This window comes from Sarcophilus harrisii, chromosome 2 (assembly GCF_902635505.1).
Source record: "Sarcophilus harrisii chromosome 2, mSarHar1.11, whole genome shotgun sequence".
Lineage (NCBI taxonomy): Eukaryota > Metazoa > Chordata > Mammalia > Dasyuromorphia > Dasyuridae > Sarcophilus > Sarcophilus harrisii.
The window spans coordinates 325,678,928-325,706,021 of NC_045427.1; the positions used below are offsets into that span (position 1 = coordinate 325,678,928).

Here is a 27,094-nt window from a genome sequence, read left to right on the forward strand (position 1 = left end):
TATAATTCACAGGATTTTTAATGACTTAGGTCCTTTTGCAAGGCAGCCAATAGAAGCCTTAACAGAATCACTTACATTTACTCTGTAACACTGATAGTTATACAATATAGCCAAACTAATTTAACCACAAATTAAACATGCTTAACAAACTATATAATAAATGTGTGATGATAATACAAAGCAAATAAATGTGTGAGAGAAAATTTTATTTTAAAAAGGAGCCTGCAGCAATTAACATGTGCATCATTGAACACAAATAATTACATAAAAAGGCATACATTGCATTGGTAAGCACTAGTATTACTGTCAGACTACATATATAATTTTTCCTTTATTTTCACTTAGGACACTATAAGTTAGTGATCACTGATTAGAGAGCCCTTGCTTTTCTGTGACCTGTACTAGTGCAAATTGATATTGGCTGATTAAAATCTTCATCCAAGCTATAGTCCTACCTTCCAAATCTTGAATTTATAGAGGATTCAGACTAGCCAGCATTTTTATTAATTCTTCAGAAATAGTGTGCAAAGTCACCTTTATTTGACATATTTGTTTCTGATCTACTGATCAGGTAGACTTCATAAGAGTGGCAATCGATCTCTTTGACAGTTTAATTCCATATTTATTTATTAAATACTTACTATGTGCCAGGCACCATCCTAAGATCTGGGATATAAAAAGAGGCAAAAGACAGCCCCTACCCTCAAATAGTTTACAATCTAATGGGAAAATAACATTCAAATAGTTAAAAATAAAACCACAAATTATATATAGGATAAATAGAAAATAATTAACAAAGGGAAAGCACTGGAATTAAGAAGGGTTTGGAAAAGGCTTCTTATAGAAAGTGGGATTTTAGTTCCATTTACAGGAAGCCAGAGAGTTTAAAAGTCAAGAGTAGAGGAGGAAGACGTCCCAGGTATCAGGGGATAGAGATGGAGTGTCTTGTTTGTGAAACAGTGAGGTCGTTAGATGAAAAAGTGTGTATTAAATAAGATGCAAGATGACTGGAGTCTTTTGAAATGAATAACTATCAGCCTCAACTTGATTGTTAGCATGTCCAACCAACTTAGCCATTGCCAATAAGTAATTATAATGGATCATCTTTGTAGAGCCTTTATTAGCCTTGGGGATTATTTTTTAAACAGGTAAATTATTTAGTCTATTAGTATGAAGTGGTTATCCTTCATTCTATTAATCTGTGGGTTCCATAAACATCAAGATTTTTTTTTTGGTAAATTCCTCAATTTTAAGAAACTTTCCTGTTTATCAACTTCTTTTAGAATTCAGTCATTTTTCTGAGGTCTTACATTATGATTTTAGATTTTTTTATGTTCACCCACAAAAATCACAAATCAAAACAAAAAAATCCCCAAATGTTATTCCCTGATCCTTATCTAGAAAGTAGGTTTTAATAATGCTACCCTGTCCCATAGCCACGCTTCTTTAGTTCATGATATTATCAGAAAAAATTGTTTTTAAATTTTATCAGAAAAATTATTTATTAGTTGAATTTATATTCAGAAAATATTTTCTTATTCATATAAAGATAATAACAAGACTGAAAAATAATTTTAAGTAAGGCAGAAAAGTGTTTGAAAAAAGATGTATTTTTACACTGCAGAAAAAAAAATCATGTAGATATTGAAAACACTATCAAATATAAGTCATTACAGATAAAACTCTAGTTCAAAAAATATAAAAATCATAGACTAACAACCTCACAGTTAAAAATCAATATCAGATTGCGTATGTTTAACAAATATCAGATTGCTTACTGTCTTGAGAAGGGGGAGAGAAAAGGGAAGAAAAGAGAATTTGGAATACAAAGTCTTACAAAAATGACTAACTGTCTTGACGTGTATTTGGAAAGAGAAAATACAATTCAGGGAAAAAAGAAAAGTAAAAAAATCAATATCAGAAGTATGATTTTATTGCTGAAATACAAAGGAAACTATTTCATAAAAGAAAGGTTGGTTCATTTTTTAAGTTCTACATAAATAATTCTGAATATACAAAGTATCAAATACAGAACAGTTATGTGGTAAGAAAATTAAATGGCAGAAATAATGATTATATCAACAATATTAAGACTACTAAAAATACCATCTGCCATTTAAAAGCACTTGTAGACATAAATAATTGAACAAAATGTAAAATGATTTGATATCACATAAATTAATTAGTCTAACACACCTAAACTTCTTTCTTCTTCAGTATTAGTGGCCCCACATTATCTCTTGTTAATTCGTTTTATTTGTTGTCCCATCACAGGCAGGAAACATCTTAGTAGGAATTATAAGAAGCCAGAGAGTTCTGCAGTAAGCAACTTTAATAAAATACAAATCTTCAATGTTTATTTCATTTGCTACTTTTGATTTTTCTTCTGAATCTTGAGATTAATCAAACTATCATCTTTCTGTTATTTCTTCCTAGGGAGGAATGGACATATTACAAGGTAGCCTAGCAGTGTAATTACATCCAGAAATGGTAATAATCAAAGTCATTCTGATCAGGGCAAGCCCAGTGTTGCTCTCTGGGATTGGGAGCCATTTGAGGTAGGCAGGGAGCTTCACTTTTACAATGTGGACCATACTCTCCAGCACCATTCCCAATCTCCAGTGGAGTCCTGATTGCTACTGCACCCCCACCGAGGACCAAACACCAAGATTTCTTTTTTTTGCCCCTTTATTAAAACTTTTTATTGTCCAAAACATATGCATGGACAATTCTTCAATATTAGCCCTTGTTCTAGCTGGTGACCCTGGGCAAGTCATTTAACCCCAATTGCCTCAGCAAAAAAAATTAACCCTTGCAAAACCTTGTTTTTCGATTCCCCACCTTCTTCCACACCCTCCCCTAGATGGCAAGTAATCCAATACCTGCTAAACATGGTAGAAATAGATGTTAACTCCAATATATGCATATATATTTATACAATTATTGTGCCACACAAGAAAAATCAAATCAAACCAGTTAAAAAAAAAAGAGAGAGAAGCAAAATAAAATGCAAACAAACAAAAATAAGAAATGTTCCTACTCAGTTCCCACAGTCCTCTCTCTGGGTATAGATGGCTCTCTTCATCACTGAACAATTGGAACTAGTTTGAATCATCTCATTGTTGAGATGAACCAAATCAGTGCCAAGGGAGCAGTAATGAACTAAACCAGCTACACCCAGCGAAAGAACTCTGGAAGATGACTAAGAACCATTACATTGAATTCCCAATCCCTATATTTATGCCCACCTGCATTTTTGATTTCCTTCACAAGCTAATTGTACAATATTTCAGAATCCAATTCTTTTTGTACAGCAAAATAACGGTTTGGTCATGTATACTTATTGTGTATCTAATTTATATTTTAATATACTTAACAACTACTGGTCATCCTGCCATCTGGGGGAGGGGATAGGGGGAAGGAGGAGAAAAATTGGAACAAGAGGTTTGGCAATTGTCAGTGCTGTAAAGTTACCCATACATATAACCTGTAAATAAAAGGCTATTAAAATAAAAAAAAATTAAAAAGAATCATCTCATTGTTGAAAACAGCCACATCCATCAGAATTGATCATTGTATAATCAATCTTGTTGCCGAAACACCAAGATTTCTGAAAAGAACTCTTGTTATACTGTAGAAGAGGTTAATGGGAAATCCAGGCAATAATTTATTTCAGTGTTCTGAAATTATGACTAGTTAGCAAGTTTCTTTCAGCTTCTTTCTCAGCCAAGAGGTGTTTTGTTCATAGTCTCTCCATCTTCAGAGACTTCAAAACAAATCAACAGGTAGGCATGGCTCACACTATGTAAAACCAGTGGTTACCATTACTGGTGGAGTTGTGTGTTGCTCTACTGAGATTTTTATTCTAGTCCAAATGTATCTAATATATTTATCAGTATGCTCTTGAAACATTCAGATCAATGGGTAAGATGTTCCAATAATGCCAGCCAAGACTATCATTTCAATGAATTACATACTTTCAAAGTCTGCCTTGGAAAGTCCATATACTGAGAAATATTTTACTCACACTTTTTTTCATAGCAACCGTGAAAGCTTTCTAATGAATACTTTGTAAAATAATAAACTACTATTAGTATGTAATTATGTGTTTGTTATCTTGTTCCAGAAGCAAAAAATCAGTGCAGACATGTGTTAAAAATTTGCTAGGGCTAACATTTTCCAAATATGCTATACAAATTAGTAATAATTTTCATACAAGTTTCAAACTTATTGCTGATGTTTGGTACCAGTAAAATTTGCTTCTTACTACCTCTAAGATCCAAAGATGTCTGAAAGTTCTCTTGTAAAACTTTAATGATCATAGAATGATACATTTTCCATAGTACCGCCTGTTTTTGGTAACATGATGGGAACAAGCACAATACAATGTAGAACTTCATTGCATAGATCTAATTTATGTCATTCTCTTGAAAATGAGATAATGAGAGCCAAGAAGTAATAAAGAATTCAACTATAGTGGAGAGCTATAAGTACCTAAAGAAGGGGGGTACCAAAAGATTGATGGTATTATCAAAAGAAAAAGTAAGGGAGATTTAAAAGTAAATGTTATTGAGTTCTCTTTTGGATATGTTGAATTTGATATGTCTTTAGTCCAATTGGAGATATCTAGTAAACAATTTTTCATATGCAACTAAAATTCAGGAAAGAATAAGGCTAGTTATATACTCTTGAATTTTTTTGAGATAATTTGTTTAGTTGTGGTTCTCTCAGAAGCCACAAGGATGATACAGAAGATTAAGATCATGTTCTACTGTCTTGAATTCATAAATTAAATGGTCTTTTCCTATTTCTCAATATTGCCATTTTTAATGATCTTTTCAGATGGCAATAATGCAGCAAGTACCAACAAAGGACTTTATTTATTCTAGTGATCATATTCTTTTTCCATATAAGGGTTAGACTATTCATGTTTTATTTCTAAATCCAGGCTATACTTTTCTTTGTTCATTTATTGAATGAAAATTTTTATACAGTTCTTGCCCATTACACATAGAAGTATACAGTGATATCAGTGAGTAGAAACAGAGTTCCACAACTGAAAGTTAAATGCACTTTGAGCTTCATAAAGATTGTTCTCAAAAGTTTAAAAAAAAAAAAAAGGAGTTTCTAAACTCCTTTTTGAGACAAATATGTTCTTGATTCCCAAACGAGACAAAACAAGAAAAAGAATTATTGAGCAATCTCAAGATGAAGACAGATTCAAAAACAAAAATTAAATCCTCACAAATAAGATTAAAGAAATGTAATCAGAAATAATTCACTATATCTAAATTAGATTTACAGCAGGGATACATATAGTTCATTAATAAGGAAAATAATTAGCATAAACATAAAAACCAAAGATAACAAAAACACATGGTTACTTCAAAAGCTATACAAAAAAGACTGAAAAAATACAGCTCTCACTTGGGTCAATCATCCTAAAAAGCATAGACATTCAAGAGCCCTTCTGTAATATGGTCAAAAACTCATTGAAAACCAAAAGCAAATATTGTTGACTATTGAAAAGTAATCGATGCTTTCCCAGTACAAATGAGGAGAAAACAAAATTGCCCACTCTCCTCAGTATTTTTTAAAATGGTTCCAGAAATATGAACTATAATAATAAGAAATCAAAACTCAAAGATATAAGCATTGCTAAAGAAGAAAAATAAACTACTTCCTTTTATAGATGGAAGTAATATACTTAGAAAATCCCAGAAATTCAAAAAATAAATTAATTAGGTAATTAATAGCTGCAACAAGTTTTCAGGATACAAAGTAAATCCCTGAAATAATCAGCATTTCTACGTAGAATCTTTAAAAAAACAGGAAGAAATGATATTAAAGAAAATAACTACAAAATATTTGGGAATTAACCTGTTGAAACACATAAGATACAGAAATATTTGCACATAACAAAAAATTCAAAATATCAGGGAAAAGTATGAATAAAGGAGCATAATATTACCATATTACCGTAATATATTATAAATCAAATCATTTGGAATCTGCTTTAAAAACTTTTTTTTTAACTAGTAGATAAGTAGAACAGACCAGGTAAACAAGGAACAGAAGCAAATGAAAAACAGTTGTTCTCTGTTTCATAAACCCAAGAATATAAATTATTGAGTAGAGACTCCTTTTTTCAAAAATACTGTTGAGAAAACCGAAAAAGCAATTTGGCAGAAATTAAAATTAGACCAACATTTTCTATAATGTACCACAATAAACTCAAAATGGATATGTGACCTAAATATGAAAATGCATACTATAAAAGGAAGAAAAAAACAGATGAAAAGATCAAGTGTATTTTACAACTATGGCTAGGAGAAAATGCTTAACCAAAGAGAGAAAGGAGATTATATAAATAAAATTTTCGTTACTTAAAAGGCTTTTATACACATACCCAAAAAAAAAAACAAAACCATCAAACCAACCCATGAATACAAAATCAGAAAAGAAATAGAATGGAAAAAATATTTGTATCAAACATCATTGATGAAAGACTGAAACTAAAAGAATAATTCATTCTATCCAAAAGATAGAGAGACTTAAGTTAATTAATATATAATTCCAGTCATAAACTGCAAAGTATAAATGATTAAATGAAACCATATTCTAAGTTATTAATAGAATAAGAAATACAAATTAAAACAATTTTTAAGTTTCATATAATCTATATGATAAAGATGAAGAGAAACAGCTTCCATTTGGAAGGTCTGTGGAAAACTAAATACACTGATGTTACTGTTGATGGAGCTGTTATAAGGTTTGACTGTACTGGAGTTCAATTATGAATTATGAAACAAAAAAATGACTAAACTGTTCATATTCTTTGACCCAGCAATCTCATTACTCAGTATACCCCCAAGGAAATCAAAGAAAAAAACAAAGATCCAAATACATAGCAAAATCTTCATGACAATATTCTTTTTTGACTAAAAAAAAAAAACCCCACAAACTGTGCTGTATGTATATAACATGTGTGATAAATTAAGAATATGAGAAATTCAGTGGAACATGGGAAAATTTGTATGAACTGACTCAGAGAAAAATAAACAACTAAGAGAACTGTACATATATGTAGATAAACACATATATAGTCACTATAATCGTGTAAACAAAAAAATTCACTAAAGGAAGTTGAATTCAAAGTAATGGAACAGCTTATGAAGATTCTGGAAAAGAAATATGCATCTCCTTATAGCAGGATAGAGACCCCAAATTATGCAGGTTTTCTTGATTCATGTATTTTTCAAATCTGTGATACCCAAGCAAAGTGTCATAGAATTCATTTGTTTTCTAGCTAGTCTTTTAAATGTACTCTGAGATTATTTTTTATAAGATTTGTGATTTCACAAGATGCTCCCATTAAAAAAACTACTACTATCAATGCAAATAACCATTTTCTTTGCAACTTAGAGAGTTTCCAGAGACACTGAAAAGTAAAGTAACTTCCTGAGACTCAAATATGGCAGATGTAGGACTTCAATTCAGATCTTTCTGACTCTAAGAACATATTAATCCACTATACTATGCTACCTATCATACTAAGGGTGTAGTCAGTAAAATACACTGATAAATTGAGAGTGGAAACCATACTATATCATATTTTGATGCGAGTCTCTACCAGAATATATATAGTCACTTAGATTTTCACCACTGCTGGTTGCGTTCTTAGTCTGTGGACAATAATTGACATTGTTCTTATCAGGAATTATTTTGATTTACGTTGGCCTTGGCTGCCCCATAACGTTATCAACTTTAAACTTTTTTAGTTAGTACACTGAATTAGTTAGAAGAGACTATTCAGTCATTTTTTCCTCCTGCTTTGATTCTTTATTTGAGCTACATTTTTTGAGGGAATACTTACATCAATAAGGTCTATTGGAATATGTATTGGACACTATAGCAAGCAAAACAGACATGTATCTACAAATGGGAATATGTAAGCACACCTTGAAGCACTATATAAATATTAACTTTTTAGACAACTGGAAGGCACAGTGGATAGAGTACTTTTTTAAAAGCAACTTCTTGAATTATATAGTTAAGTTTATGACTGTGGAATTACTTTGGTGACTTTAAGAAACTCTGAGATCCTATTTTCCATTATCATCCATTCCAAATAAATTCAGTTTTCATCTTATACATTTAAATTTGTATTTCAAAATGATGTCTGGGCAAAGACAATAAAATAATATATTTTTTTTATTTTGTCCTTTGGAGAATGCGAATAAGCTAATTGGATGCACATAAATCATAACAGCCTTTGTAGACAAATCCCTGTTTTATATGTATATAAACATTATAGAAAGACCTACCATTTCTTTTGATTCAATATAAGGGAGAGGCACAGATTAGAACCAGAGCAGATCATTCGGCCTCTAATGCCTACTCTTGCCATTCCTCTCCCATTAATCTTTTGCCTAAATATAGTTCATGTTACCTAGCAAGTGCCAGCATACTTTTGCCACCAAGATTTCAAATACTTCTGGATCTCATTAAAATTCATGTGTACTGTTAGATTTTTCATTTTCATAAGATAGATGGAAATTCTTTATTTTACAGAGCTGTTGCATTGTAGACAGGAAAACAAAACAATGTGGAAATTACTTACCAAGCCTCCAGGTAATCCTAAAATAGCATATAACATCTCTTTAAGGGATGACTAGGACCAAAAATCCATTCTGGTTTGGGAAGGCCAAGTTTCATGTTCAAAACTATGTACCCTAATGACCCCATTTGTGGCCACAGGAAAAAACAGATTACATTCTCAGGCCACAATCTGTATTAGCATCTAACTTACTTATAATAAATAGATCATACCTTTAAGATAACTAAATTTTTACATGTTAAACAACAGAAGAGAACAAAAGATAATATTTACTGTTTGATAAAATACATATCATTTAACCCCTGTCCTAGTCATAATGCAGATGCAGTTGCTTATATAGCAGAGATTAAAATCAAATCTGATTGTCTTCTATCTGCTGCCATCTGGGAACCCTTCCTATTACTAGATCTTCTGCATATTGCTTTCCAACACATCATCTGCCTACCCTTCTACTGTCCCTTATGCTTTCAAACCAAAACTTGCAATGACACGTTTCCCACTTGGGAGGGCCATGTTGAAACTCTCTGGATCCATCTGCTTTGGCATTGGTATTTTGCTGATTTGCCAGCAAAGATGAATTTACCTGAAAGATGGCAGCTTCCCTACATTCTTGGCAGGAGGAAAAATAATTTAAAAACTCCAGAACTCTGCAGTCCAGTCTCAAGGGCTGCTAATTCTGTATTAATAATTTTGTTAAATAAGCGTAAAGCAGCCTTTCTTCTTTCTTTCCAGCTGAGATGCATTATTGTTAATTCTATGATCCTTGAAGTTATGCCATAAAGGCCAGATGGCATTTATGTGCTGTAAATATGAAACTCCAAGAATGTACATATGATATCTCAAATTGAGGACAATACTTTCTTTCCTTTGATCTCTACCCTTTCCTTGTTAATAAGGACCAAAATTAAGTGATGAAAATAAATATACACAATCTAGAATGTGTAAAAGGGAGTAAAACCTCCAAAAAAAGAAAATAGGGAAGAGAGCAAGTTGTAAAAGCACAAAATTGGGGGGAGGGAGGGTGCTTGGGGTCGGGAGTGTTTGGTTTGATCCTCAAATTAACTGAGGAGAGGTATCACAGTCAGATCTATGTTTTGGAAAAATCACCATGGCAGCTGAATATATGAGGTATTGAAATGGAGAGAGACCAACCAGTTAGAATACCTGTCGCAGTAGTCCAGGAAATAAGTGGTGAGAGCCTGAACTATAGTGGCATCTTTGTGAGTGGAAAGAAGATACAGAGATGCTGTGAAAAGATATAGAGAGAGCCTGAAGATTAGAACAAAAGTGAGATGATAGTGGGAGCAATCTGCTAGAGAATCTGGATGGGGATAGAATCAAAGATTCATGCAGCAAAATTTGCCGTGGCAGTTAAAAGGACCATTTCTTCATGAGAGACAGGAGTGAAGGAAGAATTGTGTGGGAAGATGTGTGACTTCTATGAAAAATGAGAGCTCTTGGCAAAAAGCCTCATCTTTTTAGTGAAATATGGGACAAATTTCTTAACTGAGAGGAGGGAATACTACAGGAGGCTTAAGGACCAGTGAAAAGGCTTAGAATAACTGCTATGAGGAGGATAACATATTGATTAGTGAAGTATAGAATTGCTTTGCCTTCAGTGAAGACTTATTTGAGATTTAATAACATAAATTTGTAGTAGACTGAACCAATATGGTTTTGTCATTTTTCTCCATCTCTGTTCAGCTGCATGTTAATAGTAGCAAAAAATCTACTTGATTATATAGGTTAATATAGAATTGAAGTGCTTCATGCTAGGATTGAGGTAGGAAAAATAGATGAATAATAGCCAATGCAGAGGTGATATTCTAAGAAAATAAATGGATGGAGGAAATGAAAGTTAATATGAAGAGAAAAAACAGGGTTAAGGAATAGAGGAAAGTGAAACAATAAAAGATTATAAACAGATAAAGGAATTTTGGAGTTCATTAGCATGAAAATGAAACAGTCTATTGATGGTGCTTTGAGTAAATAGAAGGATATTTGGAAACAAACCATATTTCCATAAAATATGAAAACAATTGCTATTCATGAAGTGGTATGGTACTAGCTGAATAAGTGATGAATGACAATAGAGTGGTATTTATTAGAAATAACTTCCTGAAGAAGCTGTATCTTGCATTGGTTCTAAGAGGTCCTGGACATGATTTGGTGAATACATGGGAGAGCATCTCCAGGAATGGATGGATCATTCATTCATTTGCCATACATTTATTAAGTATCTTCCATTTACCAGGCACTGTCTTAACCACTGGAGATATACAAAGAAGAAAAGGCAGCCCCACTCTTCAAGAAGCTCATAAACTAATGGGACATTCTTATAAAGCACTGGTGGATATAATCGCCAAAGTAGGAATTAACAAACTACATGCAAAAAAAAAAAAAAAACACAAAAAAATCCAAAGCTTAGAGAATAAATGAGTGATGGGATCAGCAAGGTAACCTTCTCATGTATTATTGTACCAGCTTTCATATTGAATGAAATAAATCACTGTTTTCAAAAGTGGGACATACCTTAAGCCTGAGGTTCAGGAGGACTCTAGGGTAGAAAGACCTTTAGGCCTGAATTTCAGGAGGTCATGTGACCCACAGGAAGCAGACAGCGTTACTATTGTTCAGTAGTTATTTCCTTTCTAATCCATCCAATGAATTTAAAAATCAGCAGGAAGAGGGGAGTGTACTTCCATCTTGGTGTTAGATAGGCAATTTCCTGTCCTCAACACTTGCCCAGTCTATTTTGGACTGCCCAGATAGTATGTTGGCCTTCTTCTTTCAAGAACTGAATTAAAACTTTATGTTGTACCTAGAGAGGCTTCTGAGTAGTCAAATTGGGTAAAGAGGGGCTTAATACTCCATCCCACACAATACTGACTTGTCTCACTAAATTCCCTGACCCTTCTTTAGTCATCAGCATTTCGTGACTTTCCTTTACTATCATTTCTTTCCTCCTTTTGTTTTCTACTCAGACAATTTGTCTGCTTTAGATCAATCTCCAGGAAGTCTAGCTGGAAACAAATTCATCATCTTCTTAGCATGAGGTAAAGTAAGGGACAAAAGACTTAGTAAAAGTTTAAAAGCAAAGAAACAGGCAAGGTTTGGAAAAATCAGGCCTCATGGAGTATGCAGAGCTGGCACATGGCCCTTCTGTTGCATATCAAATTGAATGTACATCTGATCACTGTTCCAAGAAGCAAAAGTATATAATAAGGTACCTTAATCATCTGACTGGGTTTTGATAAACTAAAGTTATGCTTGTCGTTCCACCATTAAAATGTTCTCTTCAGGGTCACAACTTTTCTTATTAAAGTACCATGCCATGGTTCCTAGAGTACTGAACTTAGAATCAGGAATATCTAGGCTCAGATAGCAATTCTGATACTTATTAATAGCATGATCATCAACAAATCACATAATCTTTCTTTGATTACTCTTTTATTAAATGATGATAACAATATCTATAGTAGCAACTTTATAGGATTGTTATGTGAGACTCAAATCAGATAATTTTTGTAAGGCACTGTTCAAATCTTAAATACTATATGAAGTCAGTATTTGTCACCTATAAAATCAGAATAATACTGACCAACCATTATAAATTAGAGCTTCCAAAAAGTAGCAGGGTCTAGCTGAATGTAAATATTTTAAAAAGTCATAAATACATGGATTAGCTCTTCAACCTGCTTATAATCTTTCTTTTTGGAGATTGTGACATGGAAAGTCTCAGTAAATGTTTATTATGTAAGTTAAATTCCTGTTTGTTACATCATAATGCTGAAAGCTGTTTTTCAGAATTATAGGCTGCCATGGTTGAATTTAAATTATCATTTCTTACATGGATATTATACCTTGGCCATCTCTATATCAGACATCTTTTTTTTTTTTAGACAGGAAGAAATCATACCTTTATTTTTAATAATCTTTGGTTTCCTTTGTAAACCTATGCAATAGTCCAAAAGGAATCCATTGTCCATTAGTTCATGTGCCAGGAATCCAATAATTCCTGCAAGCTTTGAAGTACTGCAATAATCTCATCAACAATTTTTCATCTCAAGGAATGCAATGATTCCTGCTGGTTTTCAAGTCCTTGAAACAATTTCATCTTGTATTAGGGAATCCAATGATTCCTGAAGATTTTAAAGTTCTTTTAACAGTCTCATTGTCAGCCATGCTCTTTCAGTGTCAGATGTTTCTTAATTCTTCTCCTTTGTTTTGAGGTTTTTCTCCTTTTCTGTCTCTCTCCGGGTGCTCATTGCCACCCATCTGTTTCCTTCCTAATCTGTAGGAACACAAGCAAACCCTCTCTCCCAGGCAGTTAACCTATCTAATTCCCTTCTATTTACCACTTTTGGGATTTCTTATTATCATCTGGCAATTACATTGGAGCTGTTTGCACTGGACACTGCCCTGTTGGGTTAAAAGGCCTGTATTCTCCCCAACTGTAATTTCTTTTTGCCATGTGATTACTTTTAGGCTGATTGATCACATCAGAGTCCTGAACTTCTAGAGACTCTCTGGGTGTAACCTCATCTGCCATCATGCTCCACCTGTCTTTTGATTGATATTGTGGAGCTGGGCCCTGCCTCTCATTTCCCTGGGTCAATCTACATTCAGAGGCCCAGTGAAAGCCTCAGTTGCATTTTGGACATAGGGTTTTGGGTCTTCTCTCACTCTGTTTTCTCATTCTATCTCTATATCTACACTGAGATCTAAGATGTCCAACTTTTCTACACTGAAAGCATCTATGAGTTTCTCTAGAAATCCCTTGCCAAGAGGGACCCTGTGTTTCCATGTTCATCATAGATTGGGTATAATAAGCATTTGTGCCCACTGTGGCACAGCGCCTTATGATTTCCTCTAAAGGAGTATCTTTGTCTAGTTGCCATATAATTCTTTTGCAAGCCTCATTGGCATTTTCCTTAGCCAGATGTCTGGTCATTATTTCTGTGGCTGCATTATCTCCAATGGTTCTTATTACAGCTGTTTGCAAACATCCCACAAAATCCACAAAAGGTTCATTGGGACCTTGCTCTTTTTGTGCCTTTTTGGGAAGGCTTTACCTTCATCTTTCTGTCCAGGGAAAGAACCCCAAGCTTTTATTGCAGCCTTAGAAATTTGCTCATACACTGTTATGGGATAATCAATCTGTTCTGAATTCTCTCCATACTGACCTTCACCAGCTAATTGGTCAAAAGCGATTTGTACATTAACTCCTGTTTGCCTATTTCATTGGGCTTGAATCCTACATAATTCATGATACTCTGAAAGCCACAACAAATTTTGTCCAGGTTCTAAACATATCCTAACTATGGATTTCCAATCACTCGGGGTTAAGCTTTCATAAGACAAATTATCTAGTAACATCTTATGTTAAGATGATGTTGCCCCATAAAGAGTGCAACCCTTTTTCAAATCCTTAATTTTTTCCAAATTAAAAGAAGTGTATCTTCTCCCTTTTTGACCAGAAGAGTCAAGCTCTTCAATCACAGGATATGCATTTACAAAATCAGATACATCTTGCCTTTCATTTTTTGCCTTAATCAATGCCTTTTCTAATCTTGTCATATTCTGCTTCACAGGAGATGCTGATTGTGTTTCTGCCTCTCCCCCTCCTCCTTCTCCCTTCACCCATGAAGGATTAATTGAGGGGGGAGGGTCATGAGATATGGAATGATCTAATTTCTCCTGCTGTGAAGTATCACACTCAAAATTGTACTAAACAAGGACATATATGCTTTACAGTTTCTAAAAGTTCAGTGATCTGCTACAAAATTATAATCAAACCTTGGCTTTTCATAACCTTGACAATGCTCTCTAAACATTTTCCTTGAACAGAAACCAAAGGCTGTTTTCTAAACATCTCTCTCATCTTAGCTGAAATTCTACTTTAACTCTTTTAACAAAATTTCTTTGTTGTACTCATCCTAATTTCTGGGTTGAGGAGACTTTTCCACTGGATCAGGATTAGAGGCTTTTCCACTGAGTTCAGGGTCCTGTCAGTCTCATGTTCGGGCACCAAAATGTGATGTTCTCTTCTCTTTTTTTAATATATGATCATTCTCTCTGGGAGCAGGTTTCTTGGGGAGGTTTCTGGAGGCAGCCTTAGTTTCAGTTCAAAGTAATAATCACCTCAAACGCAGCCAGGAGTTAAAATCCAGTCCTTTATTATGTCCTTCAAAGTCTTGAGCTTCAGCCCCTAGCTCCCTCCGAATGTCTCCAGCCAGTACAAAGGTGGAATATGGAATGAATCTGTCTCCACCTCCGAGAGTGGGCTTCTGTCCCTGACCGTAAAAGCTTCTTGCTTATATGCTGTGCACTGAGTACACACCTATCATTATATAACTGGGAAACCATTATTTGTTGTAGGATTAAATCAATTCTAAACTAGATTTAAACATTGTCTCCTCAATTCCACGTAGTATCATGTTTCAAGTTGTGGCCCATAACATCTCCTTGTAGGATCAGATCAATCATACTGAACCATGCTAACTTAGATAATTATTGTTTCTTATCAATTCTAATGACTTAACACTTTGTAAGGACTCCAACAGGCTGGAACTCTGAAGAAGCGTTCTTGAAACAAGGTGTACATAAATCCATCAGCATGGAAGGTATTACACAAGCACATAGTAATATAACACAGGCTAGAAAAGATGTACCAAACAATATGAATCAGCATGAAGAATTATACATGTCCATAAGTCCTAGAAGGAGAATATATAAATAACAATCACACATACATCTCCTTCAGCAGCCAAGAGGTAGTCTGAAACCAATCTATTGTCCATTACTTCATGTATCAGATAATCCAATGATTCCTACAAGTTTTGAAGTCCTGCAAATAGTCTCATCATGTATCAGGGAATTCAATGATTCCTGCAGATTTTGAAGTCCTGTGTATCAGTTTTTTTTTTTTTTTAAGAGTCCAAAGTCTTTATTGTCTCCTTCACAGTCTGTATCTGTCATCGTCAGACCCAATCTCAGTCTGACCCAGTCTCCTCTAGCAATCTGACAGTCTGCCAGTCTCAACCAATCTCCATTTGACTATGACTTTGTCCCCAGTTCTTAAATACTCTATTACAATTACATCATTACAGTATACTGAGTATAAGCCAATCTAGAGTGATTATATCTTTATATCAAACTAGAGTGATTATATCATATTGTACTAGATATATGTGAACTAGAGAACCATTATCTCATCATGTATATGTATCTATATAGTTATCTTGCTACACAAGAAAAATTGGATCTAGAAAGAGAAAAAAAAATCTGAGAAGGAAAACAAAAATGCAAGCAAGCAATAACAGAAAGAGTGAAAATACTATGTTGGGGTCCATACTCAGTTCCCATAGTCCTCTCTCTGGGTGTAGATGGCTCTCTTCATTACTGGACAATTAGAACTTGGTTTGAATCATCTCATTGTTGAAGAGGGCCACATCCATCAGAATTGATCACTGTAAAGTCTTCTTGTTACCATGTATAATGATCTCCTGATTCTGCTCATTTCACTTAGCATCAGTTCAATGTAGTCCTGTGTTGGAACTAGTTCAAGAATTGTATGGTCGATTACAGAGCAGTCTACCTGGGAAATATTGGGATGGGGGAGAGGAAGTATGGGTTTCCATTATTTTATTCTTCCTCATTCTCTATCCTGCAAATTGTATCAAAAGACCATATCTCCTTTGCCTTAGAATCTATAAAGAAGAGTTTCTTCTAACTCAGATGTAACTGTGTGACTGCTTCAGAGATCTCCTCTTATTATTTTTTTCTTTTGAAACATAGCAGCCTTCCAATGGAGCAGTAATGAACTGAACCAGCTACACCCAGTAAAAGAACTCTGGGAGGTGACTAAGAACCATTACATTGAATTCCAATCCCTATATTTTTGCCCACATGCATTTTTGATTTCCTTCACAAGCTAATTGTACAATATTTCAGAGTCTGATTCTTTTTGTAAAGCAAAATAACAGTTTAGACATGTATACTTATTTTGTATTTAATTTATACTTTAACATATTTAACATGTTTTCGTCATCCTGCCATCTAGGGGAGGGGGCGGGCGAAGGAGGGGAAAAATTGAAACAAAAGGTTTGGCAATTGTCAATCCTGTAAAATTACCCATGCATATAACTTGTAAATAAAAAGCTATTAAAAATTTAAATTAAAAAAAAAAAAACATGACAGCCAGCTCACTGACTCAAGAGCTAGCCTATGCCTTAAACCCACAAAATTGCCTGGTAAGGCCAGGTAGTATAACTGTTTTATGGACATTGTGTAAATAAAGTCTTTTATTATTGAAATTAGAGAGGCTTAATTTTCTTTTTCTTATAAAAGGATTGTTGTTAATAGATAGTGTATGAAATTGATAATGAGATCTAATATTTTTTAACTATTGGAAAATATTTGCTAAATGGTTCATATTATTAAGTAATAATTCCAAATTCTGTAAAATTCTGTGTGATTTCAATATCCTCTACTTATGGTAGTTTTAGGTTGTTCCTTAAAGCAAACTTATTTGATTTATTGAAGTCCAAATCAGCTTCTAAAATTTATATAAGCTTTGTTGGAGAAACTTCCTCTTTATCCATTAAAAGCTAATGGGTTGATGACTATAATGATGTCAACTAGACTGGACACAATAATTAGGCTATAAGTCTTCAGAATTTCTCTGCTGCTTTTCCCCAGCCTTGTTTGCTACTAAAAGGAAATCTCAGTACCTTCCCTTTTAAAGAAAATGGTATTTAGGAATATTACAATGTTTATGATGGTTCTGTTTGAATCTTTTTGAAGGCTTTGTGCAGCCCAAGTCAGTATTAGGAAGCTTTCCCCAAATAATCTAGGGAAATAACTTATACATACATACATTTTCAGTCTTCTTTTAATATAGGAGATCTAAAAAAAACTTTTATGAATTGAATTAGATAAATTCATGTGAACATCTCATTTATGACTATGTGCCATCTTTGATTTTCTTTCTCAAGGTTTACTCACCCCCATTTGTTTGTTTTTTTGATTTTTTATTTTATTTTTTGACTTTGCAGATGGTATGGGAAGAGTCCTTGCTCAAGATGTATATGCAAAAGACAACCTACCCCCCTTCCCAGCATCAGTAAAAGATGGCTATGCTGTCCGAGGTAAGGGTTTTTTCTTTCTTGATTAGTATTGGTCACATATTACATATTTTGAAGGATTTGACATAATTATAGACACCCAACTGTTATTACATCTGCTTCTTTCCTGTCCTTTAGAATAACTTTTTTCACAGAAAGATATATTTACATGTGTAGTTCCTGACAATAGGCTTAAAGTGAATTTTTTACTAGAAGCCTCACCATTGCACAAAACTTCCTACTTAATAAATATTTAAGGAAGGGTCTTTGAATTTTGTGCCTTCAAGTGTTAGTCTTGGTTTAGAGCCCTAGAGGCCTAGGGATGTCTTCTTAATGGAACCCCTAAAGTCTCAAAATCAAGAAGAGAGAAATCAGCAGCAACAATGGAGTGGTTAAAGTCAGATTTCAACTGGGCAACCAATAATTGAAATGATCTCTCATCCTACTTTAATCACAAATAAAACATTTACTGAGAAGAGTGAAAGCTAAATTTCTATCCATCCTTAGAATACGCCAACCTTCAGAGCTCTTTTAGTTACAGATGGTGCTGGCAACACAAGCAGTTGAAATTACCACAGACTATATAAATCCAGTAAATAAATGCTTGGAAAGTCCAGTCTGATACCCTAGAAATAGAGATTGTGAATAAATTGCTTAAAGACTCTTGGGATCTTTTCATTAATTATAAATCCAGTACTGATGGGATTAGAAAAATGTTTGGAAACATTTCCCAGAACACAGAATATATATATATATATATATATATATATATATATATATATATATATATATCTCCAGAATGTGATTTTCTTTTGTTCTTTGCTATATTTAAATATTTATTCATGTGGCAGCCCTTTTTGTAGTGGCTAGAAACTGGAAACTGAATGGATGTCCATCAGTTGGAGAATGGCTGAATAAATTGTGGTATATGAAAATTATGGAATATTACTGTTCTGTAAGAAATGACCAACAGGATGATTTCAGAAAGGCCTGGAGAGACTTACACGAACTGATGCTAAGTGAAATGAGCAGAACCAGGAGATCATTATATACTTCAACAACAATACTAGATGATGACCAGTCCTGATGGATCAGGCCATCCTCAGCAACGAGATCAACCAAATCATTTCTAATGGAGCAGTAATGAACTGAACTAGCTATACCCAGAAAAAGAACTCTGGGAGATGACTAAAAACCATTACATTGAATTCCCAGTCCCTATATTTATGCACACCTGCATCTTTGATTTCCTTCACAACTAATTGTACAATAATTCAGAGTCTGATTCTTTTTGTACAGCAAAATAATGTTTTGGTCATGTATACTTATTGTGTATCTAAGTTATATTTTAATATATTTAACATCTACTGGTCATCCTGCCATTTAGGGGGGGGTGGGGGTAAGAGGTGAAAAATTGGAACAAGAGGTTTGGCAATTGTTAATGCTGTAAAGTTACCCATGTATATATCCTGTAAATTAAAGGCTATTAAATAAAAAAAAATAAATAAATAAATATTTATTCATGTGTTACATTTCAGGTGCCTTTATGATTGAAAACACATTTGTTTAGTTCCTCTCTATGTAGCAATGTTCTTGGTCAGCATTGTTAGACTTGAACTTCACAGAGCTCATTTTGCGTTAATCTTCTGTTGCTATTCAACTTAGTATACATAGGAAATCATACCACAGGAAAATGATTCTTATTTGGCTCATTTCCTTCAGATGGCTGAACTGTAGAACATTGAGTTAGAAAAAGGCAGAGCAGAAACCCCAGATACAAGACCTGCCTTGATTCAGCCGGTACATTTTTAGCTTCCAAATTTCTCTCTGTTCTGATATGAATATTGTCCAGAACAGAAATTATTTTCTTCTTTTAACAGCCTCACCAGCTCTTACTGCCCTTATTTCCTGCCTAAAGAGCTAGAATTCTGTTTGGGGCCTTGCCATTTGTGATCTTACAGAATTCTTGTAAAATGACAAAGGATTCTGACTTTAAGAGGACAAAAACTAAAGCAGATGAAACTCCAAAGTGATTGAATATTCAATTTTTATCTCTCAGATAATATAAATGAGAGAAAAGTGAAGGGGGGAATTAATTAAGGAAAAATTATTCTGAAAGAGAATGTTCCGTGTTTTTACATGAGGTACCAACAGTGTGGTAAAGTGAAACTATACTGCTCAGAGCTTTTCCTGTTACCAAAAGTAATGAGTAGCCCACATGAAGCCTTTCTTGAATTATATGAATTGATGCATAGTGAAGTGAACAGAACCAGGAGAATGCTTTACCTGGTAATATTGGTATTATTTGTTGAAAAATTGTGAACAATTTTGAGCATTACAATGATGCAAGATAATCCCAAATAATTAATGATCTGCCTCCATAGAGAGAACAGATATTGATTGAATTCAGACTGAAAAGTGCTATTTTCACTTTTTTCTTTCATTTTATTTCTTTTGAATTTTATTATAAACTGTCTAATATGTAAATGTGTTCAATAATTACACATGCATAATCTTTAATTTTATTGCTTACCAACTCAAGGAGCAGGGAGGGCAGGGAGAATTTGAAACTCAAAGTTCTAAATAAAAATGTAGGGGGAGTCTTTCTTGCTATTGTGAGATCCTTCCAAAAAGGTTTTATGTGAATTACCATGCAGTGGTAACTTTTTAAAAAATTATTTTATAAAGAAAAGTATCAAATAAAGCAATATAACATATAAAGTTCAAGAGGATATCAAGCTATGTAACTGTCTGTTATTTATTATTTACTATTTGTGGGAAGTTGACAGTGCTCTGAGCTACATAAAAAGGAGGCAAAGTCTTGACCTTAGAGGATACAACTTTATTTGGATTAACAATTCAACTATAAAGATAGCAATTATAGTAATTATTGACATTTGAATTAGGAGGTTCTTAGGTATATCTAAGTCAATATATGATGACATTATGACTGAAACAGACAAAATGTCAGAAATGAGAGCCTCAAGCTGTTGATGAAAAGCATAACATTCTTTTTTTAATGTGCTTTTTGAGTTTTTTTTTTAATTAAAGCTTTTTGTTTTCAAAACATATGCATGGATAATTGTTCAATATTAACCTTTGCAAAAATCCTTGTGTTTTCCCTCCCCTTCCTTTATCTTCTCCCCTAGATGGCAAGTAATCTAATATATCTAACATAGTCTTAAAGTAAACTTTGATCCATCAGCATGGTGGATTTTTTTTTTAAACTCCCATAATTCATTACCTCTTAACAAATAACAAATTTTATAATATTATTATATTTTACACACTGGGGCATTATACTAATTTTCTCTTCTTTGTAATTAAATTCATTCATTTGTCGCTTTCTGCATCACATCATGTCCATCAAGTGTCTCAATGAGACGCATCCTAGGCAGTTGTTGACCCTACCAGTGTCTACTTTCACCATCTTAATCTTGTAGATCAGAGATTTCAAGCTTGCTGCTTGCAAATCTTCCAAGTGTAGCCCAAACCAAATTATTAAAAAGTAATTGAGAAATGTTTAACTAAATGAATGTGATACAGCCTACAGGAACCCATTTCTATTTCAACTTAATGCCATTGTAATAGACAATTTATTATTCCCAATGTACAGCATTACATCTCCCATCTTCATGATTTTGGATAGACTGTACCCTGTGTTTGGAATGCACTTGCTCCTCTCCTTCATCTCCTAGAATCCCTAGCTTGCTACAGACTGCAGCTCAAGAGCTATCTCTAATTGAAAGCCTTTCCTGAACCTTCCCTCCCCCAAGTTATTCCCTGCCATCAGAAGTTAATTTTTATAGATTTTGTATTTTATATTTTCTGACTACAGATTGTTTCCTCCCAATAGAATTATACATTTCTTGAGAGAAGGGATCATTCTGTTTATATTTTTACATTCCCAGAGAGTAATGCAGTACTTGGCAAACAGAAGCTAACTAATGTTTATTGAAGATATGTTTGAATGAATGAACATTGAAATGTTTTAAGAATCTTAAGAGAGCTTATTATGTCACCAGAAAATAATGGAGAAAAGCATCGCTTTTCTTCCAATTCCTGTAAGATATAGGAAAACCGTATCACTTTGAATGTAGATTTAAGGCTTCAATGTTTTTGTAGAAATCAAAAATCACTAAAGAACCATGTCAAGAAGCAGGGTTCTTGAAGTAAAGATATAAGTGAAAACACTAAGAAAACAAGGCAACTTCTGAGTCTAGCATTAAACATTTGTGAATTGCTTACATAATGTGTTTGTTGTAAAATTTGATTTTGATTGCTTTTTATTGCTTCCTGCAAATTAAATTCAGTGGTTACAAAGCAGAAGAGAAACTCATTAGTAGATATGTGAAAATTAGCTATGTGCTTTAGAAGAAAAGCAAAATGAAATAATAAGCCACTACTGTTAAATTTTACAAAAATTGACTCCATAAAGGCTTCATTCCTTGCTTTCAAGAATATGTAAAATGGTAAAAATAGTCTTTAAAAAATTCATTGTGTTTTATGATAGTGAAGGATACAGTGCTGGCTACTTGAAATAGTTTTCTGAATTAAAAAAAAAAAAAAAACCAGCAGTATAATACACTATAAAGAGTAATGGAGTGGGAATGAGGAGGCCTTGGTTTTAGAGAATCTGCCACTAATCAACGATTTTAGATATAAACTTCCAAAATAATCTTAGTCAGTGCTTCAATGTGGTGTGAAGATTATATTGGGTTCTTGAAGGCTTTGCCAATTCAGGTCTCAGCCGATCTTAACTAGCTGGAAATGCTTCAGACACAGGCTCATGGATTATTTGTATATCCAAGGATCAGCTTGCTGATTAGAGAATGAATTGTTTAGTCACATCACCTTTCAAAGACCATTTATTCAGTTGTGAAGGTGTTGTGATACATTTGTGAAAGGAGTACCTATACCCAATAAAATTCAAGAACCATAACATATTAAAATTTAGATAATATATTTTTTAACTTCCCAGAGTACTTTGGTATCTCATTTAACTTTCATTTAATAATTCAGTGAAGGCAGAGAAAATTGGAGCACACAAAGGTTTAGTGTCTCAAGGTTGGACAAAAGTTAATATTTTGGTGAGGCATTTGGGGTTAAATGACTTGCCCAAAGTCACACAGCTAAGAAACGTTAAGAATCTGAGGCTGGATTTGAACTCCAGTCCTCCTGACTTGAGAACTGGGAGTTCTAGCCACAGTGCCATCTAACATGTTTCAAAAAGATCCTTTATATCTATATATAATTAGTGTATATGTGTGTGATCCTTGATACATAGTGACAATATATTGGGAAAATGATGTTTTGGAATTGTAGGACATCGATCCAAATCCTTCCTCTTTTTCCACTGCTTGTGTGAACTTGAGCAAGTCACTTCTTTGTTTCAGTTTCCTCATCTGTAAAAGGGGGTTAGAGATGAGATTAAATCATTTCTAAAATTCTTTCTTACTCTAAAGCCTAAGATGCTATTATTGACCTCATTCAATGACTTTTTGAGAGACATACCAATTGAAAGCAAAAGAATGGAAATTACAGAAAGAAAGGGAGAGTTAATTCACCAACATATCACCAAAAATACCATCAAAATAAAGCCTATTTAAGTAATATTTCAAGTGGCATGTTGTGAACAACCAATCCAAAAATTGTACAAATTATTGTTTAGTTTGCAGATTTCTGAATAATTTTAAACTCAAAGTCTTTTTAGAAGGACTTCAGTGAACCAATGCTTAATAGCACCTTGGACTGTTCTCCCATTATTTGGATTTCATTATTGCTATAGGCCTAACACTCATTGTTCCTGTTTCTGTTCCATTTCATAGCTGCTGATGGCCCAGGAGACCGTTTCATCATTGGGGAATCCCAAGCTGGTGAACAGGTGAGACTCGTGTGCAAGATTTAATGTGGATTCAATTTAAACTAAATTTAACATTTATTTAGTATCTGCTATATTCAAAACATAATATTAGATACTATAAGAAAAATACAAAATAAATATCACAAAATCTTTACATTCAAGGAATTTATAATTTATTAATGGAGATAAGACAAGTAAGATGTCTAAAAAAATTATACAAGTCTTAAGTGTGTTACTGGAGAAGACTATAGTATTGTGAATCAATTAAGGAGGGAAAGTACACTTCTGATTATATAAATGAAGGAAAATTTCATAGAGAAAGTGGTGTTTGATCTAGACTTCAAATGATGAAAGTTTTATAGGCAGAAGTAGAAAGGAAGGACATTTTTAGTGGGAGGAAGGATAACATAAATAGGAAAACATATTGTTATTTGAGGAATGGCAAATACATTATTTGGCTGGTACATAGATGGACATAAAAAAAGAATAAAGGAAAATCTGACTGGGACCAGAGCATGAAAGACCTAAAAAGTCAGGCTATTGGAGTCTAAAATTTATTCTGTAGGCAGTGGGGAGCAATTTTTGATCAGAGGAGTGACAAGATCACAATTGTGCTTTAGGGAAATTATTGTGGCAGCAGTATGGTTTGAAGAAAGAAAACACTCAAGGAAGAAAGTACAATTAGGAGACTTAAGGTTAGTCCTAGAAAAAGTCTGGGAGTGCTTGAACTAGTACAGTGACAGTAGAAGGTGAGTTTAAAGGGGTGATGAATGAGAGACTTTGGGGAAAAAGAATGAAGTATAGTAAATGAACCTGGAAAGCAGAGAGTCCAAGGAAAAGAGTAAAATAATAGATAAATTCCCACCCCCCTAAAAAAAATTACAGATCTAAGAATTGGAAGGGACTGCACAGGCCATATATCCTAGACTATACCTGACCAAAAATCTTTTTATAACATTGTTAACAAATAATCATCCAATCTCTGCTTGAAATGGTGAATACCTATGACAGTGATATTTATGAGGTCAAATTTTTTCTTTGAATTAGGATCTTTAAGTCACTGTTCTTTTTACCTATAGGGATCTTTGTCCCTCCAAAGTCCTAGATCTTACCCTCAACCACTCAGTGGAATTTGTCATTTAAAAAAAAAAAAAATTAAGAGCACCTTCTGTACTACTTGCCCTGCTTTTTTTTTTTATTGTTTATTGTAAGTTCTAGAATTATTTGTTACAGCTCTGGAATTTATATATAAATATCTGAGACCATACATTTTATTCCTTGTTCTCTTCTTCGTTGTTGTCTTCCTTATACTACTGGTCCTTTCTAACACTAGCTTTCTTTCTTATTTTGTACCAGTAACACTATAAACTAGTAGTTTTGGGAGATCTGTGTAAAAAGTTTTTCCCTTCTGTTCCCCTCTTCCTTTTTTCTCCCCTTCTTCATTTTCCTTCCTTTTTCTCTCATTCTGCTCAAATCCCCGTCTCTAACATCATAGTCAGTTGTTCACTCCCCAAATCTACATTTCTTTTCTGTACTCCTTACCTTCAATCACCAGTAAGAACATTTCAGTTCTAATGCCTTCATTTATAAAATAATCAGAATAATCGCTAATATTTTTATGGTGCTTACTACCTGCCAGATGCTGTACTAGGTGCTTTTCAAATATTATCTCAATTGATCCTCACATACCTTGGGAGATGTGCTATAATTCTCATTAAGATCCCACATAACAGAGGTTAAGTGACTTGCTCCTGATCACACATCTGTAAATCTCAGAGGCCAGATTCAAACCCACGTCTCTCCTAATTTTATTTTCAGTAATTTCATTAACATAGCCTTTGAAGGTTTTTTTGGTTCTTCATAATTTTATGAAAAATCTTTATTCTTTTTTGTTCTTCTTGTTGGTAACTCTCTTGGCTAGCATTTATAATTGTCTCCCTGCTACTCCTCCTAATTGCATTAACCAACATCCTCTAAGTGAGGTTTAATTTACTTGCCATATATTTCCCATTATTTCTTTTGACAGAATCATATACTCTGCTCAAATGAGTTTAATTGGCAGTTGGCATAGTTGGCATACACCCAAATGTAGCCAAAAGCAAATCAAAGCTGATTCACAAGAAGAAATCAAATAATCTAATTAAATTCAGCCTCTTTCCTAGGAAACTCCAAATATTTTTCCCTGTGCTTCCATCATCATTTGGTTTTCTGGTGGATTTCAGAGTTTTGAGCTTGGGTGACTGGAAGAATGGTGATGATTTTAATAGAGATGGAAAGGCAGGAATAGCCTGTATGATGTTCTTTTTCTGGAGCTCTTTCATATTTTGGTAATTTGGTATAAATCTGTAAATTAACTTAAATAGTGTTTGCACATTTTTGGTATGGAAAGTATGTTAATTTCTTTTGCATATTTCTTATAAGGATGGTTTTTGTCTTTGCAGGGGTTTAGTAACAGGGAGTGGTGGGAGAAGATGGGGACTAGCAACAGGATTGCTACCCCCCCCCCAAAAAAAAAAAAAAAAGAAAGAAGGTCATTGAAGCATTTTTTTCAAAATTTAGAAGGTAACAAACAGGACAGCTATAAAAGCAACATGGTGAATTTATTATATACTTTAAAAAAAACTCTTACTAGATATTTGAATTTTTAGATGTAACATCCTGTCCTATTCTGCTTTGTATATGGGAATGTTCACTATGGAGTATGTTCATTAAATTCAAAATAAACAAACCAAAAAAAAAAAAAAAACTTTTAAGAAGCAGCCTAGAAAAAACGTTAAAATACAATGTTTCTACTTGGCCTATATCCCAGAGAGTTCTTAAAGGGAGGAAAGAGACCCACATATGCAAAAATGTTTGTGGCAGCCCTTTTTGTAGTGGCAAGAAATTGGAAACTAATTGAATGCCCATCAGTTGGAGAATGGCTGAATAAGTTATGGCATATGAATGTTGTAGAATATTATTGTTCTATAAGAAATGATCAGGAAGATGATTTTAGAGAGGCCTGAAGAGACTTACATGAACTGATATGAAGTGAAGTGAACAGAATCAAGAAATCATTATACATACTAACAAGATTATACAATGATCAGTTCTGATGTTCAGGGGTGTTTCCAGCAATGAGATGATTCAGAGCAGTTCCTATAATTTTATGATGAAGAGAGCCATCTGCACCCAGAGAGAGGACTGTGGAAAGTGTGGACCACAATATAGCATTTTCACTGTTTCTGTTGTTGCTTGCTTGCATTTTGTTTTCTTTCTTAGTTTTTTTTTTTCTTCTTGATTCGATTTTTCTTGCTGCAGCAAGATAACTATAAATATGTATACATATATTATATATACATTTATACATATACATAAATATGTATACATATATTGGATTTAACATATATTTTAACATTTTTAACATGTATTGGATTATCTGCCATCTAAGGGAAAGGTTGAGGAGAAGAAGGGGAAAATTTAGAACACAAGGTTTTGCAAGGG

General features: G+C 33.6%; 1 protein-coding gene and 1 pseudogene across 13 annotated transcripts in view; one reads left to right on the plus strand and one right to left on the minus strand.

The window, feature by feature from the left end:
• GPHN (gephyrin) overlaps positions 1–27,094 on the plus strand; it is a 751,804-nt gene that overhangs the window by 623,381 nt on the left and 101,329 nt on the right. For all 13 annotated transcript variants that reach the window (XM_031952740.1, XM_031952743.1, XM_031952746.1 and 10 more), the window contains 2 exons: positions 17,680–17,772; positions 23,577–23,632. In XM_031952740.1, the coding sequence (XP_031808600.1) occupies positions 17,680–17,772; positions 23,577–23,632 (149 nt within the window). The remainder of the gene's footprint in view (positions 1–17,679; positions 17,773–23,576; positions 23,633–27,094) is intronic.
• On the minus strand, positions 2,197–2,700 carry LOC100928769 (annotated as a pseudogene).